Below are 14,602 nucleotides of genomic sequence, written 5' to 3'. Positions count from 1 at the left end.
GATGCAGGCTTGCACTTGTGTAGTGAGCATGCCTTGGAGTCTTCTAACAGAGCAGAAGATATTCTACTGCCAAGTCCTTCCTGATAAAAATCATACAGTGTCTAATACCCCTGTTTCACATATAAAGAAACTGAAGTGTGACGGGAAGCCAGTCCAGCATTTAGTTTGTAGCAGATCCAGGGATGTAAATCCCAACCAGGATCAGGCTGGGACCAGAATTCCTAGGAGCCCCTGGGCCACTCCAAATCAGAGGAAATTCTAAACAAGCCAGAGCCTCACGAAGCAGTTCCACGGTGCTGGGCTCCAGAGTTCTGGAAGGTTCTCCTGGGCTGTGGGGCCGGGAGAAGCCCCACAGGCCCAGTGCAGTGTCAGGTTCCCCCTTTTCTGTCAGCAGGCAGGGAAGAGCCTTTAAGAAAATGGAGTCTTATTATTTGTTTGTTTTTACAGTGACTCATCTGTCATAACTGGGTTAAAGTCCACTTAGAGAAAAGGAGAACAAAAGACCTCCTGTTAGTGCTGGAAGTTTGCCTCTTAAGATATCACTGAGAGGAACTGGGAAGAAAAAAAGCCCAGCAGGGCAGAGGAAGCTGCGGGCCTTCAGGAACACAGCGGCACTTTGGAAAGGCAAACACGGCGGCGCTCACCTCCAGAGCCCTGTCTGCGCAGCCGCTCCCTCAGCTGCTGTGTTGGGGGAGACCCACAGCGGGCCAGGGCTCTATCCCCACACTCTCTGAACACAGGGAGGCTGCCAGGAGCTGTGGCAGTGTGGGCCAGACTCCATAGCCAACCAAAACTCCAGGCCAAGAAGGATGGTGATGATATGGGACTGAAATAGAGAACTTGAGTGCCCGACTCTTCGGACATTATATACCGTAACTCATTTCATACACACCCAGGAGGCTGGCACGCTAGCTCCCCAGGTGCAGCAGGAGGAGGTGCCATGAGGCAGAAGCCTGGCCCCGCCCCCTTTGGGAAACCCGCTGGCCTCAGTGCTGCTAGAGAAACCACGAGGCTTGTAGGCTCCCAAGTGGAGCGGGACCCGATTTCCAAGGGGCATCTTCCAGGGTGCAGACTCAGGCCATCTGACTCCAAGACCTGAGGACTCACCCTTTAGTCTCTGCAAATGGATAAAGAAAGTTGGAGAAAGACAAGACTTTACAGTTCTTTTCCCACAGCCCTCCATCCGAGCAGCCCCGCTGACGTTCAGCCTGTACTGTGACCTTTACCAATCAGCTCTTTATCAGCCACTCAGACCATGGGTGGGCCCTCTTCACCTTTATTGTAAGAAGCTGTAATTTCTCTGTTCCATGGCTATGAAAGAGGGATAAAAGAAAAAGAAGACAGAAATTCCCCAGAAGTCGCAAGTCGTTGCTCTATTCAGTAGCTCTTCACGTCACCCTCTTCCTTCCCAGGGGTCTGCTGGTCCCCTGGAGATTCGGCCTTGGCTGTGGGTCCCAGGCCTCTGCCCTGCAGGTGCCTGGGCCTTCTGGATCTCCCAATTCAAATAGTCCACCCTAATCATTCTATTTCCCGAACGACATGTTTTTGGTAATTTCTGACCAAACACCAAGGATTCTTCAACAGAAACCTCACAATGAAAGTGTTATTGTGCTAAGCTGCCTGTCTTTCCTCATGAATATCCTCGTTCCTTGGCCTGGGACAGACGGGTGTGGGAAACCGCCTGCATGCTGTGGTAGGCGCCATAGTTAAGCTGATCCTATGCAGGGCTGGTCCTCCAGTTTTCTGTATGCTGCTCTGTGACTTTGAGGGGATTAGTCCCACTAACAAGCAAGGCCCCCACAAACAATGGGTGGAGGGGAAACTCAAAAGAAGCGGATCCAATGGTCTTTAGGACGCTTCTCACTTTGGCTGGCCTCACGGGGATCAGGCCCCTGGTGAAATCACTAGAGATTTGGGGCTTAATTAAACCCTGGCTTTGGGCCAACATGCCGGTGGCCCCTTGAATTTCCCAGGTCCACCCAAGTGGTATAAACACCAGACTGAGAATGTGAACCACTTAGCTGATCCTGCAAGAGCCAGTCCTCATTAGCTAAGAGCCTGAGCAGTGCCAGCTCATAGGCCCAATCCCGGAAGCACAGCGTGACTTTAAGTTAATGGTCCCTACATCTGCACTCTTGGGGGATGCAGCTGGGGGGCTTTGCAGACCACCTCCACCTTTGTGGTCTTTGGGATTCCCTTCTTTTCCTGGCCTGATAAAGCCCAAACTCACCACCAGAGGTGACCAGATCATCCTTTTAGTGGGCTGTCCTTGATTACTCTTTGCACTTGGAGATCATTTTGCTTCTGAACAATGGTTGGAAATTGCACTGCCTGAAGCATAAGGATTGGAGATATTTCCTTACTTGAATGTGCTTGGGAATTTCTTTTTTTTTTTTAACTGGGAATTTCTTGTGTGAGGGAACCTACAAAATAAACAGGACAACTGCTTGCTTTCTTGAGTTTGGTGGTTTTGTTGATGCTTAGACCCAGCATTTGCTTATGACCCTTAAGGATGCAGCAGAGGAAGCTGCTCAGGCCCCCACGTGGTCCAGGACTGAGCAAACAAAAGATCCATTCCTGAGCCCCACAGCCGGCGGGCCCTCAGATCCGTTTGGGTTTATCCTGCAACCACCCCTGAAGCATCGGACCCTGTAGTTGGTCTCATAGTTTCACCAGCAACTTGGGGGGCCTGGCAAGATGTGAGTCCTTTAGGAATGGCCTAGCCGCGGAAGGGGCGGGGCCACATACAACACCTCCCACCCCGGCTAGCTTTGTGACCTTGGCGGGCAGCATTATTCTCATCTTGGCCACAGGATCTGTGCCTGTAAACATTATGATAATAACTGCCACCAATTTTTCCCTAAAGGAGGCTGCAAGAGTGAATTAATTAATGTTTATTGAGCACTTGGAGTTCTTTGGAGAAAGGCCTTTATAAATATAAGGCATGATTAGAGGATATCAGTTTGCCAACTCTCAGAGGAAGTACTTAATGGGATCAGGGCTGAATATCTTGATGATTGAGTTTCATTCTTTATTCAAATATGCATCAGGCTCTCATCACTCAACTCTGCTGTCCACTCATGTTATTATCCTGGCTTTTAATTTCCATATATCATAGGAGAGTACAACAAATGCTACCCACCTACCCTACTTACCCACTGCCTCCCTCCCTTACACCAGCCTCTGTCCTCTCCACTGAGGTTACCAAGACCACCTAATTGTCAAGCCCAATGGCTTTTTCTCATTCTTTATTTTCCTTGCCCTTTCTAAAGCATGATACTGGTCATTACCCCTTCCTCACCCTTGAAAGTCTTACCCTGCAGTGTCTTCAACCCCAACAAGTCTAAGCTGAAGTCATCATCATCCCCAACCAATGCGATTTTAGGGCCTCACTTATGAAATTATGAATTATCATGCCAGTCTGTTTTCACTTTTATGTTTAAGGTACAGATATTAAGAGATATGTTCATACTCAGGAAGGGTATATACACCCCAGAACACTGACTGTGGTCTCCAGGGGTGGGATTGTGGGTGGCTTCTATTTGATTTTTCATCCTTTTCAGTGGCTTTCAACATGTCCTCTGTGACCATGTGTTACTTTTATAACCATGAAAAACAGGACCTGTTTTCTCTTTCATCTTTTCATTTATGAGTATGAGGAGATTGGGGTTCCACTCTTTACCCTTTCTGGGGGCCCCCAGTATACCCCTTAGGCTTTGAAAAGAAGGCATTCTGGGACGTCCTTGTAAAAATCCATGAGGTCATAGAAGGTAAAGTGAACTGCAAACGGTGATTCTGTTTTAATTATGTACAAGTGTCAGGTAACATGGAACTTTTAATAAAGGCCTTCGGAGAGTTGATGATTACGGCTGTTGTTAAACTGTTGTCAAGTCGGAGCAGGGAACCCAGGTACCTAGTCTGGCCTCGAGCCACTGCTCCAGTCCAGCCCTGTCGCCTGTCAACATGTTGTCAAGCTGAGCCTGGGCCGGAGGATCACCACCCAGCCATGGGGGAAGCGACTGTTCCTTGAACTTTGCTTCAGACCCGCCTGCCGGGGTCTCGGGAGGGAAGCGCTCACCTCTAGCCCAAATGAACTGGAGTTTCAGAAAAACCACAGTCTCAGGGCCTGAACTTTGTATTTCTTGGACTGCCAGAATCCCTGGTTGCAAGGGCCATGGGAGTCCCCAAAATGTGAAGGGGAAACCAGCCAGCCAGAGGAACTCAGAGATCTTGTGGCTGGAGTGTCTGTCTGAGAGTGCCTTTGGATGTATGGCCCAATGTGCGGGGAGCATGTGAAGGTGGGTGATCCAGAACGAGGCCAGGCCCCCTCTGAGGCTGCCATTCCAAGAAACTCCCCTGCACCAGACTGAATGTGTGAAATCCCTCTCGTTCTGGACACGATCCTGAGCCAATTGCTGGGGTTTCCAGGGTGATATTTGATAAGTGCAAATGGGCTGAAAATATTCTCGGGTTTGGACAATTAGTGGTGGCCGCCAAGGCTCATCTCACCGCCTCCAGATCCCGCCAGTGGTTGCAGTGGCCAGGCCAGGCCAGTGCTGGTCCTGGACCACTTCGGCCCTGCTGTAATGTCTGCAGAGGAAAGCAGGGTCTGGATCCATGTCCTCATGGGAACACGTTTCCTGCAGCCCTTCCTCGGCCCTGTCCAGGCAGAGAGACAGCAGTGTCCCCCAAATGCCCCATGGCCGCACCATGGCCCCCAGCCAGGCTGCCCTCTTTGCCCTTTTAATTACCACAGGTCTGAGCTGGAAGAAATCTTAGTGTTCATGGACCCAGCCTTCAAGATCCCTGAGGACAGGGCAGGGCTGGCTCTGGTCTCTGTACCTTCTTCTCAGAGCCCAGCACACTAGGACTCCATAAGTCGGTGGAGAGTGAGTGAACTGACTCCTTTGTTCTTGTGTTAGACCTGCAAAGAGTGATGCCTTGCACAAGTCACAGCTTCCTCTGTCCCCTCAGTTTTTCAGTAGGATAAGCCCACTGCTGTGTGTTCCCTTCCTGCCTCTCAGTTTCCTTGGCAGCCACACCCTACAGCTCCCCAGATGCCCCAGAGTGGCTGGTGCAGAGGCCACAGTCCCTGTCACCAGTGTTTCAGGAGAAGCGTCTACAGCTAGGCTTTACTGACATCAGTCTCTGTTCGGTATCTGTAACAGTATCACGAACTTATAGAGCTTGGCTTAAAACAACAGACATTTATTCTCCCATAGCTCTAAAGCCTAGAAGTCTGAAAGCAAGGTGTGGGCAGGGTTAGTTCCTTCTGGAGGCTCTTAAGGATCTGTTCCAGGCCTCTCTCCCAGCTTCGGGTGGTCACCAGCCATCCTTGGTCTCCAGCTGCATCATCAGTCTGATCTCTGCCTCTGTTGTCGCATGGTCTCTTCCCTGTGTGTCTCTCCTCTTCTTACAAGGACAGCAGTCATATTGTATTAGGGGCTCACCCTGCTCCGGTATGACCTCATCTTAATTAATTTTACCTGCAATGACCCTATTTGCAAATAAATTCATGGTCTGAGATTCCAAGAAGAACATGAATTTTAGGGGGACACTTTCCAACCCAGAATGTCTTCCTGCCCCTTCCCAGCAAAGTTCTGTCTTGCTCTCCACTCCACGTCCCACAACCTCACTGCCCTTTCTTTTAGTTAGGGGCACAGGCTTCTAGAATACAGTCTCATCTGCCCACTAGTCTAAGCAGCAGTTGGAAGGTAGAGGGGAGGGAGCTGTCTGTCCGTCACTGTTTCCCCTCCTTGGACATAAACACTCTGGGGTTCCCTGAACTCCCAAGTCTGAAACATCATAAGTCAGTGTACTCAGCCCACACCGTACATCAGAATCACCCAGGAAGGTCTTCAAAGCCATGGAGTACTGACCACACGCCCAGGACTCTGGCTTACTCAGTCAGGGCGGGACCTGGCCTAGGTGTGTTTCAAAAGCTCATCAGGCGACAATGTGAAGCTTGGGATGAGAACAGCTCTCTCCTTAGGAAAGGGAACGCAGCCCCCTCACACCCACCCCAACCCTCCTACATTTAATAGCAATATAGGTTTCTGCAGCTCACTGCCTGGTGGTCCTCGAACCCCCATTAGAAAACTCTCCTACCCACTTCCCAAGAGACAGGAGAGAGTAAATATGCTCATACTTTGGGGAGGGGGTACCTAAAACAGATAGCAAGGACAAAACACCCCTGAAGTTTCCTGTTTGAAAGTTTGAATTTTGCATCCTCTTCTACAGTCTAACCATTTTATTTTTACAATTTTTTAAATTTTATTTTTTTCCTCCAGAAATATCCAATGCAGAAATGAAGATGTGCTGTGTTTTAAACTGTCGCTTTATAAACTCCTTGACACATTATTAGTTTCCCCTGAGTTTCCAGACTTTTGAAAAGCCCAGCCACAGAGTCAGAGGGGACAGTAGTTGATCTGTTTAAACTTTGGAAGGAATTGCAGCTTACAGAGGAAAGCCTGCGCCCAGAGAGATTAGGTATCTCACCCAAGATCACACAGTTTGTTATTAACTGAGTGGGAACTATACCTCAGGACCCACCTTTTCCACTGCACTGACCTAGGTCAACTGCTCGCTGTGTGACCTTGGGTAGATCTCTTTACCTCTCTGTGTCCGTTTTCCTGCCCATAAAATGCTGATGCTGTCTGTTCCACCTCAGATGAGAGTGTCTGTGTGGAAGCACTTCAAAATTACACGTAAAGGCAAAGCGCTGTAATTGTGGTGATTACAGCCGAATGCTTCTAGGCGAGGTGTGAAGATTCTAGCAAGAGCGACCCCTCCAGGGTCCTGCCTAGCAGGCCACTGTCCAAGGGAAGACAGCGTGGCACAGCCCACCCCTTTGAGCCAGCTGAGAGCCCCAGGTGAACTCCCAATGCTCCAGTCCCAGGGAAGGCTGAGGCCAGGGAGCTCATGCCCACACTGCATTTTGCGCCCCACTTTACATCTATATGATCAGCTCCAGCCTCAGCCCAAGGAACAAGCTAAGCATTTCCTGCCCAATCCTGAGGGTGTCTTTTAAAAAGGGTAAGTCATGGAAGAACGGGTGGCAAACAAGAGCAGTGCCAGCGTCTTCTCTCTCCTTTAACGAGGCCACAGAGACCCTCCCCCACAACCATCCCTTCCAGAGGAAGTGGGCGGCCAGCTGCTCCAGACCCCTCCCTCGCTGTCCCTGTCCCGGTCCAGGCCTGAGCAAGGCTCCTCAGCCCACGTCCGCCCTTTTCTGTTTATACTGAGAGATGAGCTTCTGCTGAGCTTAAGTGCAGTTCTGGCCCTTTTGTTTGTTTTTAAGTCGAGTTACAACTTTGCTTCTGGATTTATTGCACATTCCATTTATCTTCTTCTGCCCAAGGTCTCTGCACAAATCCTTTAGAGCGGTCCTCCCCCGTTGCGGACATATAGCCAGCGGCACGGGGAAGGGATGAGGAACACATAGACAATGGACAGACAGACACATGGGAGGATGCTCCCAAGAAGGGCCAGAGGCTGTCCCCTATGGCGCTGGGGAAAAAGAGCGAGGCTGGCAACACAGGATTGGCCGCAGGTCGCCAGGGAGGGCTAGGCCACAGGAAGGCCTGACTGACATCCTGCTCTCTTCCTGTAAAGTCTTCCATAGGGAGGAAGAGTGAAGCTAAAAGGCAAAGAAATCCCAGGCCTTGGTGGAGGGAATAAAGGAAAGGTTGGTTCTGACTTGGAGGGAGGGGGCCCATGGCGATTTCCCACAGAGGTGGTATGAGCTCAGCAGCTCCAAGGACCTGGAAGGACCGCACAGGGCCGTCCCGCGAGGGCTGTGAGCCTGAGGGCTGGCTGTGGACACGGGCCCACGGGTCCCACGCGGGCACGTGGAGGCCGAGTGGGAGGGCCCAGGGCCCCGCTGGGCACCAGCACAGCAGCTGAGAGTTGCCTGCCCTCTTCTTTCCTCCCCCGACACCACCGGCTCCACAAACTACTGATGAAGAGCAAACAACCACAAGCCGAAGCTCACCAGGGAGAGAAAGAGAATCAAACCAAACAACCGTGAGCCGGGTGTCCAGCCGTGCTGCCGGCCTGTCCTCCCAAGGCAGGAAGTGCTGACGGCTGGTCCTCGAAGATCCCCTTGTCTCAGGATGGGTACAGGGACACTCACCAGCTTCAAAATGGGCCTCGCAGTTTAGAGGGTTGTGGGGGGCGATCCCAAGGGCTGGGAAAGCGAGACCTGCTGAAACCTTGGCACCTAAGGGCTTGACCTCCAAATGATTTAACCTTCCCTGGTCTGGGAGAGCGGCTACAGGTGGCGGGTGACCTTAGAGTGCCCTTGAGCAGGCTGCAGCGGGGCGGGGCAGCGGGGCAGCTGTCCCAGGGTTCCCCTCTCATGCCCTCCCCTTCCTATCACAGACTAAAGGCATAAAACTCAGACCTCAGTATCCCAGCCCGTGACCCTGCTGAAAGAGCCTCAGGAAGTAGGGGTTGAGAGAACGAGAACAGGGCCAGCCTCTCTGCCTCCAGGAGCCTCCCTGGCCTCCAAACAGGTGCTGTCGCGAATGAGCGGAAGGACTTTCCCCAGGGTTTCCACAGGCCAGGGCCTGGGCTCTACCCCTTCCAGTGCCGCTGGGCCCTTCTCTCTCTCAGCACGCATAGATCTGCCACCAGACCAGCCTCCCCCTCCTCTGTGCTGGGGCCCCTCCTCATCTCTATGGCCTCCACTCTGCTCCATCTCAGCCATGTACCTGCCTGGCCCCTTTAGGCATCCCCAATTGCGCGTCTGAGAACTTCTCCGCTGATGGCTCTCGGACCCCAGCTTCCCCCTCCCACATCTTTCCTCTAACTCTCCCCTCTCCCCCTGTCTCTTGCGCCCCTACCCGGCCCCATGTCCCTTTAGGAGCTGGCCTTCCCACCAAGCTCTCATCTGCACCCTTAGGCCTCTTAGCCCCTCACCTGTCCCAGGCCCACCGGCCCATTCTGCAGCTTCCAGACCCTGCAGCGGGTGTGGGGAGCACAGCCGCCACCCCGGCTGCACAACTTACCCGAGTCCTGCTCTGCTCTCAGGCCAGCAAGTCAGCCAGACCACTGTCGCTGAGGCTTTTGCTCTCCTCAGACCCCCAGCCCCCATTTCTACCTTCTGTGTGCATGCTCTCTTGCTGCCCAGCTGACTGAGAAGGTCCAGGCCTTTCCTCAGGGACCCCCTGACTCTCCTTCCCCTACCTCACAGTTCCCTCCCTCATTCAGAGGGCAGCTGACATCCCCGCCTCTTTTGCAAAGTTAACTTCCTTCCCTGGTCCAACATGCCATCATCAGCCCCTGTCTCTTCAGGCCGTGCTGTCCCCTGTCCTCACTCCTGGATTGGAAGCTGCGTGTTAACAGGATTCCCTGTAATCCGAATGCACATTCACGTGTGAGAAGCATGCCCACGTCTTCCTTATCCTAAAATAACTCCCCTTGGCCCTGCTGTCTCTCAGTTCACCATCTTTTTGCTCTTGCTCCTTTATTACAAACTCCTTTACAGGGCCCATTACGCCCTCTGCTTCTACTTCCTCTCCTTAGGCCTTGGCAACTGGCTGCTGCTTCAGGGCCATTTTCACTGGCCTTCCTAATGACAGTGGCCCAGGAGCCACCCACCGCCCCCTCCTCACAGCGTGGCCCTCCTTCCACCACTACTCCTGGTTACTTCCTGCTGGGCTCCTGTTTTCCTCTCCCTCCTGGTGCTCTTTACCCCTGCTCCTCTGCCTGCCGGCCTCTCCTCGCAGCACACCCCCCACCGTCCATCTCACCATGTCCACATTTTTGACCAAGACTTCCATCAGCCCCAGATCTCTGGCTACTGAAATTTCCCCTTTTCCACCTGCCTACTGGCCATATATAACTCCCTGTAGACATCTCAAAATCTTTCTGCACAAAATGAAACTGATCATCTCCTCCAAAATCCATCTCTTCTCGAGATTACTTGTCTCTGTTTATGAATCTCCTCATTGCTCAGGCTCAAAACCCTCAAAATTGTCCTCATCTCCTTCCTCTCCCTCTCATCACACTTCTGATCAGCCTCTTGAAATCTTGCAGGAAAGCCTGCAGAATCTTCTTTGGCACTGTGTTTTATATCCCTCCTCCCCTCCACGTGGCTATCTAAATTCAGGTTGTTATCAAGTCTCTCCGGGACCTTTTCTCTCAGGCTCTGGGCTCCCCTCTCATGGTCCACCTGTGCTTGAACACAGACCTCACCACAGTGGTCTATCTCCCTTTCAGAAACCCATACGGACTCCACGCTGCTCACGGCCCCCTAGCTGGGAGAGGTCCTGGCCTGCCCTTCCAGCCCAGTCGTCGCTGCCATCACCTCTTGGCAGACAGTGACTAAAGACCTATGTGATGTGCATCTGCACTCTGATCATAGCCACATACTCTCTACTCTCAGAACCTGCCACCCTGTGCTCACCCAGTTTCCTGGCTTTTTTTTTTTTTCCACTTGTTTTTCTGCCGGAGATGCCTCACCTTCTTTGGCCCCATTATTAGCACCTTATTTAACCCTACTCAAGGCTGATCTCATAGCCCACCTCCTCCAAGAAGCCTATAGGATTCCAGAGCTAGGCTCAACCTCTCCCCTTCCCCATTCTCCCTTACAGTAGAGTTTGTTTCCCATTACGGCTGCGTCTGAGCGCATGTGTGCGTGTCTCATCTCCCTGGTTGTGTGGCCAAAGAACAGTACTTACTCAAATTTGTAGCTTACACATACTTAATAAGAGTTTCTTTTGCATTTGAATCTGGTCCTATTCTTTCATTTCCTAGATGATAAACCTGTGGCCAGAGTGGTCCCAAATCTTAGATGCTAGTCAGCGGCGGAAACACATCCTGGCCCCAATCTCCCGGTTTGGTACTTAGGAAATAAAGAATCCCAGGCTCAGTTGCCCAATGTCTGATTACACGTGCCCTCCACAGACGAACCCAACTGGCCTCAATTCTTCTCTTCCGCCTGTAAACTGGGTAGACCAGAAGCAGAACAGAAAGAACTCGGACAAGTAGTCAAGGAGCAGCCAGGGGTCACCCAGCCTATTTTTCCAGCACCCCCAGGTCTACACTGAATATCCAACAGTGAGTATAAAACCCTGTTTCCTGAACCTCCAGGGCAACTGCTTTCTCATCTTTTTCAGCAAAGGGTGTCATCGTCTTACAATATCTCCAGTGAAAAATCTCTCTTCTCTTCTCTAAATCTTCCTCCTCTCTCTCCAACACTGACGCTCACAATAAATCTTTCCTCCAGCTGGGTCTTCTGCAGAGGTAGGAAGAGCTTCTCCTGCCTTCCTGACAGCGTCATCCTTACTGCAGGAGGACTTCTGAAGCTTGCTAGGCTAATGACTGAGGAAGAAATGCACTATCTAAAAATAAACAAATTAGCATGTTTAGTGAAAGTCAGGTAGGATACCACCTATCTGTGTGACCGTCCAAACTGGGCAGTCACACAGGAGATCTCACGGGGAACCTGGGGAAGCTAAGCTTTTTCACTTGACAAAGGTTTACATAGCTTTGTGCCTGGGCACCCCCACGTGGCTTGCACCCAGCCGGCCTCCAGATCTGGCCTGGACATCAGAGTGCCTGTGAGATTCACCTTCATTTTCCAGTCTCCTTGTTTCCAGTCTGTCTGTGGCCTTACCTCAAATCCAGCAAAAGATTCTCATTTTCAGTAATAAGGAATTGGTTCATCCATCTTCACGAAAGCTGGTGGCAGGCTCATGCGTGAGACTCATATCTTTGCAGTGGATTTCAAAGAACTGGCTGAGTAAATACAACAGTCGTGCCAATCTTCCAGGGCATGGATTGATTTAACTGCTGCTAGTCCCAGCAGAGGACATTTTGAAAGCCCTCTGCGCTGCATTGTACATAACATGGAACAGAAAAATAGTCACTTCCCTGAAGGAGCTTATGTTCTCCTTCAAGGTAAGTGGGAGCAGGCTGACCCGGGAAAGGGCACTCACAGCTGAACGCTTTTACTTGCGTGGAAAGTCCAGCTGTCTCGATGGGGCCCAGCAGACAGACTGACGAGGGGAGAATGTCTGTGTTTGGGATTGGGTTTGAAAAGTCTCCTGTTTGTAACACCCGATTTACGGAAGAGCAGACGGAATTTCCAGCTGTTGTCGCAGAGAGAGAGCCGTCCTGATTCTGACCCAGGTTGTTTTTGTGCTCTGGTCTCTCCTATCATTTTTCCTAGGCTGGTTACCCACTCAAACACCCAGACCTATGGGCCAGCACTGGAACCAGATGACATTTTGCCATCAAGAAATTTAAATTGGCGGAGGGTATAGCTCAGTGGTAGAGCACGTGCTTAATAGCATGCATTAGGTCCTGGGTTCAATCCCCAGTACCGCCATTAAAAAAAAAAAGAAGAAATTTAAGTTGTAAAAAGACAAATGCTGTATGATTCTACTTATATAAGGTATCTAGAGTAGTCTAATTCATAGAGACAGAAAGTAGAATGGTGATTGCCAGGGCCTGGTCAAGGAGGAATGGGAAGCTCATGTTTAATGGATATACAGTTTCATTTTGGGAAGATGAAAAAGTTCTGGAGATGGGTGGTGAAAAATGTGAGGGTATTTAATGTCACAGAATTGTTTACTTAAACTGGTTATGTTATGTACATTTGCCACAATAACGTAAGAAAAAAGAATTACAAGTGGGGACTCAGCCCTGGTCACAATACTGCTGAGAGAAGGCAGCCAAGTGACAGAATTCCCAGCCCTAAAGGGATGTGTGTGTGTGTGTGCATGTTGTGGGTGGGTGTGGCCCTGCAGGGGTGAAAACGGATGCACAAACAGCACGGTCAAGGAGGTGAGCACACTCGACCAAGCCATGTAACCTCTGGGCTCCCCACGACCAGTTTGGAAGTCATTCTGCATGATGCAAACCAGCAGCAAATTCTCAGTGGAAGCTGTTGTTTAAATGCCAAAGAGCCTGCATGATATCCTTGGAGGCTGGATGGGAGGCCTTTTCTCCATGACCTGTTCAAAAATGAATTTTGGTTGTTCTAAGAAAGGTTAGATTTTTGGGTGGGGCTAGAGTTCAGGGCCTGCTGCGGTGTGGCCAGTTGTCATGTCTAATTTAGATGTAAGTGCCAAAGATCAAAAGGGTGGTAAATATGAAAATGCTTTTTGTAAACAGCAAAGTACCTCAGCATCATCTTTCATCCTTTCAGTGGAGCCTGGCTGTGGGAGCAAGTTAGCAATGGATTTTAAAGGACTCATACTGCGGGAAAGTTAGCACAGACCCTAAATACACGCTCACCTGCGCTGCCTGTTCAGGGTTCTTCTGGCTTTGAAGCAGCCCAGTAACAACCACAGCTGAGACGAAAATCAAAAGTCCTAGGAGCTAGACTTTTTGAGAAAATAGATTCTGTAGCCTTTGGGGAGAGGGGCCGAGTTAAATCAGGTATTCCTGAAAAGAGTAACACGTAAAGGCTTTATCAGTATCAACACTGGCGCATAAAGTCATTTCTGTCAGATCCTTATTCTTTTAAATTCACATATCATAAAACCCATCACTTTAAAAAGTGTATAACACAGTCGTTTTTAATATATTCACAAGATTGTGTAACGATCACTAGTATTTAATACAGACTATTTTCATCACCCCAGAAAGAAATACCATATCCATTAGCGGTCACTCCCCATTCCTCCCTCCCTCCCACAGTCCCTGGTAACCACTGATCTGCTGTCTGCCTCTATGGATTTACCTGTTCTTTACATTTCATATAAAGGGAATTATACAATATATGACCTTTTGTGTCTGGCCTCTTTCATTTACCATAATGTTTTCAAAATTCATCCAAGTTGCAGCATGTATGAGAATTTCATTCCTTTCTATGGCCGAATAAGGCTCTATTATATGGAGACACCACGTTTTGTTTATCAATTCATCTCTTGCACATTTTGGTTGCTTCTAATTGTTGGCTAATGTGAATAATGCTGCTATGAACATTTCATGGACAAGTGGGTGTAGAGATGTATTTTTTGTTCTCTTGGGTACATATCTAGGAGTGGAATTGCTGGGTCATATAGTTACTTCATGTTTAACTTTTAGAGGAATTGTCAAATTGCTTTCCAAAGCAGTCGTACCATTTTATATTCTCACCAGTAATATGTGAGAGTTCTAATCTCTTCACGTTCTTATAACACTTATTATTGTCTGTCTTTTTTATCATAGACATGCTAGGATGCGTGAAATGGTATCTCATTGTGATTTGTCTTGCATTTTCCTAATGACTAAAAATATTGTGCATCTTTTAATGTACTTATTGACCATTTGTACATCTTCTTTGGAGAAATGTCTATTCAAATCCTTTGCCTATTTTTAAAATGTGGGATGTTTGTCATTTTATTGTTGCAATGTCAGAGTTCTTTGTATGTTTTAGGTACATTTATCATATATGCGCTTTGCAAATATTTTTCCCATTCGATGAGTTGTCTTTTCACTTGATAGTATCCTTTGATGCACAAATGTTTTTAATTTTGATGAAGTCCAATTATTTTTTCTTTGTTTGTATTTTTGGGGTCATAGCTAAGAAACCACTGGCTAATCCGAGGTCACAAGATTTACACCTATATTTTCCTAAGAGTTTTATATTTTTAGCTCTTACATT

At 49.4% G+C, this 14,602-nt stretch overlaps 1 protein-coding gene and 1 non-coding gene across 6 annotated transcripts in view; both read left to right on the top strand.

Annotated features, from left to right (window-relative positions):
- RAD51B (RAD51 paralog B) overlaps positions 1-14,602 on the top strand; it is a 696,422-nt gene that overhangs the window by 624,499 nt on the left and 57,321 nt on the right. For 2 of the 5 annotated variants that reach the window (XR_012507481.1, XM_074365345.1), the window contains one exon: positions 448-2,454. The exons of the other annotated variants lie outside the window; for them this stretch is intronic. Coding sequence is in view for 1 of the 2 variants with exons in the window: in XM_074365345.1 (XP_074221446.1) it covers positions 448-464 (17 nt within the window). In the remaining variant the exon portion in view is untranslated. Of the gene's footprint in view, positions 1-447; positions 2,455-14,602 lie in introns of those variants that run through there. 5 annotated transcript variants of the gene reach the window in all.
- On the top strand, positions 12,259-12,337 carry TRNAI-AAU (transfer RNA isoleucine (anticodon AAU)). The gene is given in 2 exon segments: positions 12,259-12,298; positions 12,302-12,337. It is a non-coding gene; the product is annotated as a tRNA-Ile (tRNA).

Source organism: Camelus bactrianus, chromosome 6 (assembly GCF_048773025.1).
Source record: "Camelus bactrianus isolate YW-2024 breed Bactrian camel chromosome 6, ASM4877302v1, whole genome shotgun sequence".
NCBI classification, from domain to species: Eukaryota; Metazoa; Chordata; class Mammalia; order Artiodactyla; family Camelidae; genus Camelus; species Camelus bactrianus.
Note: the sequence above shows the minus strand (reverse complement) of the source record. Positions and strands in the feature narration are given on the sequence as shown.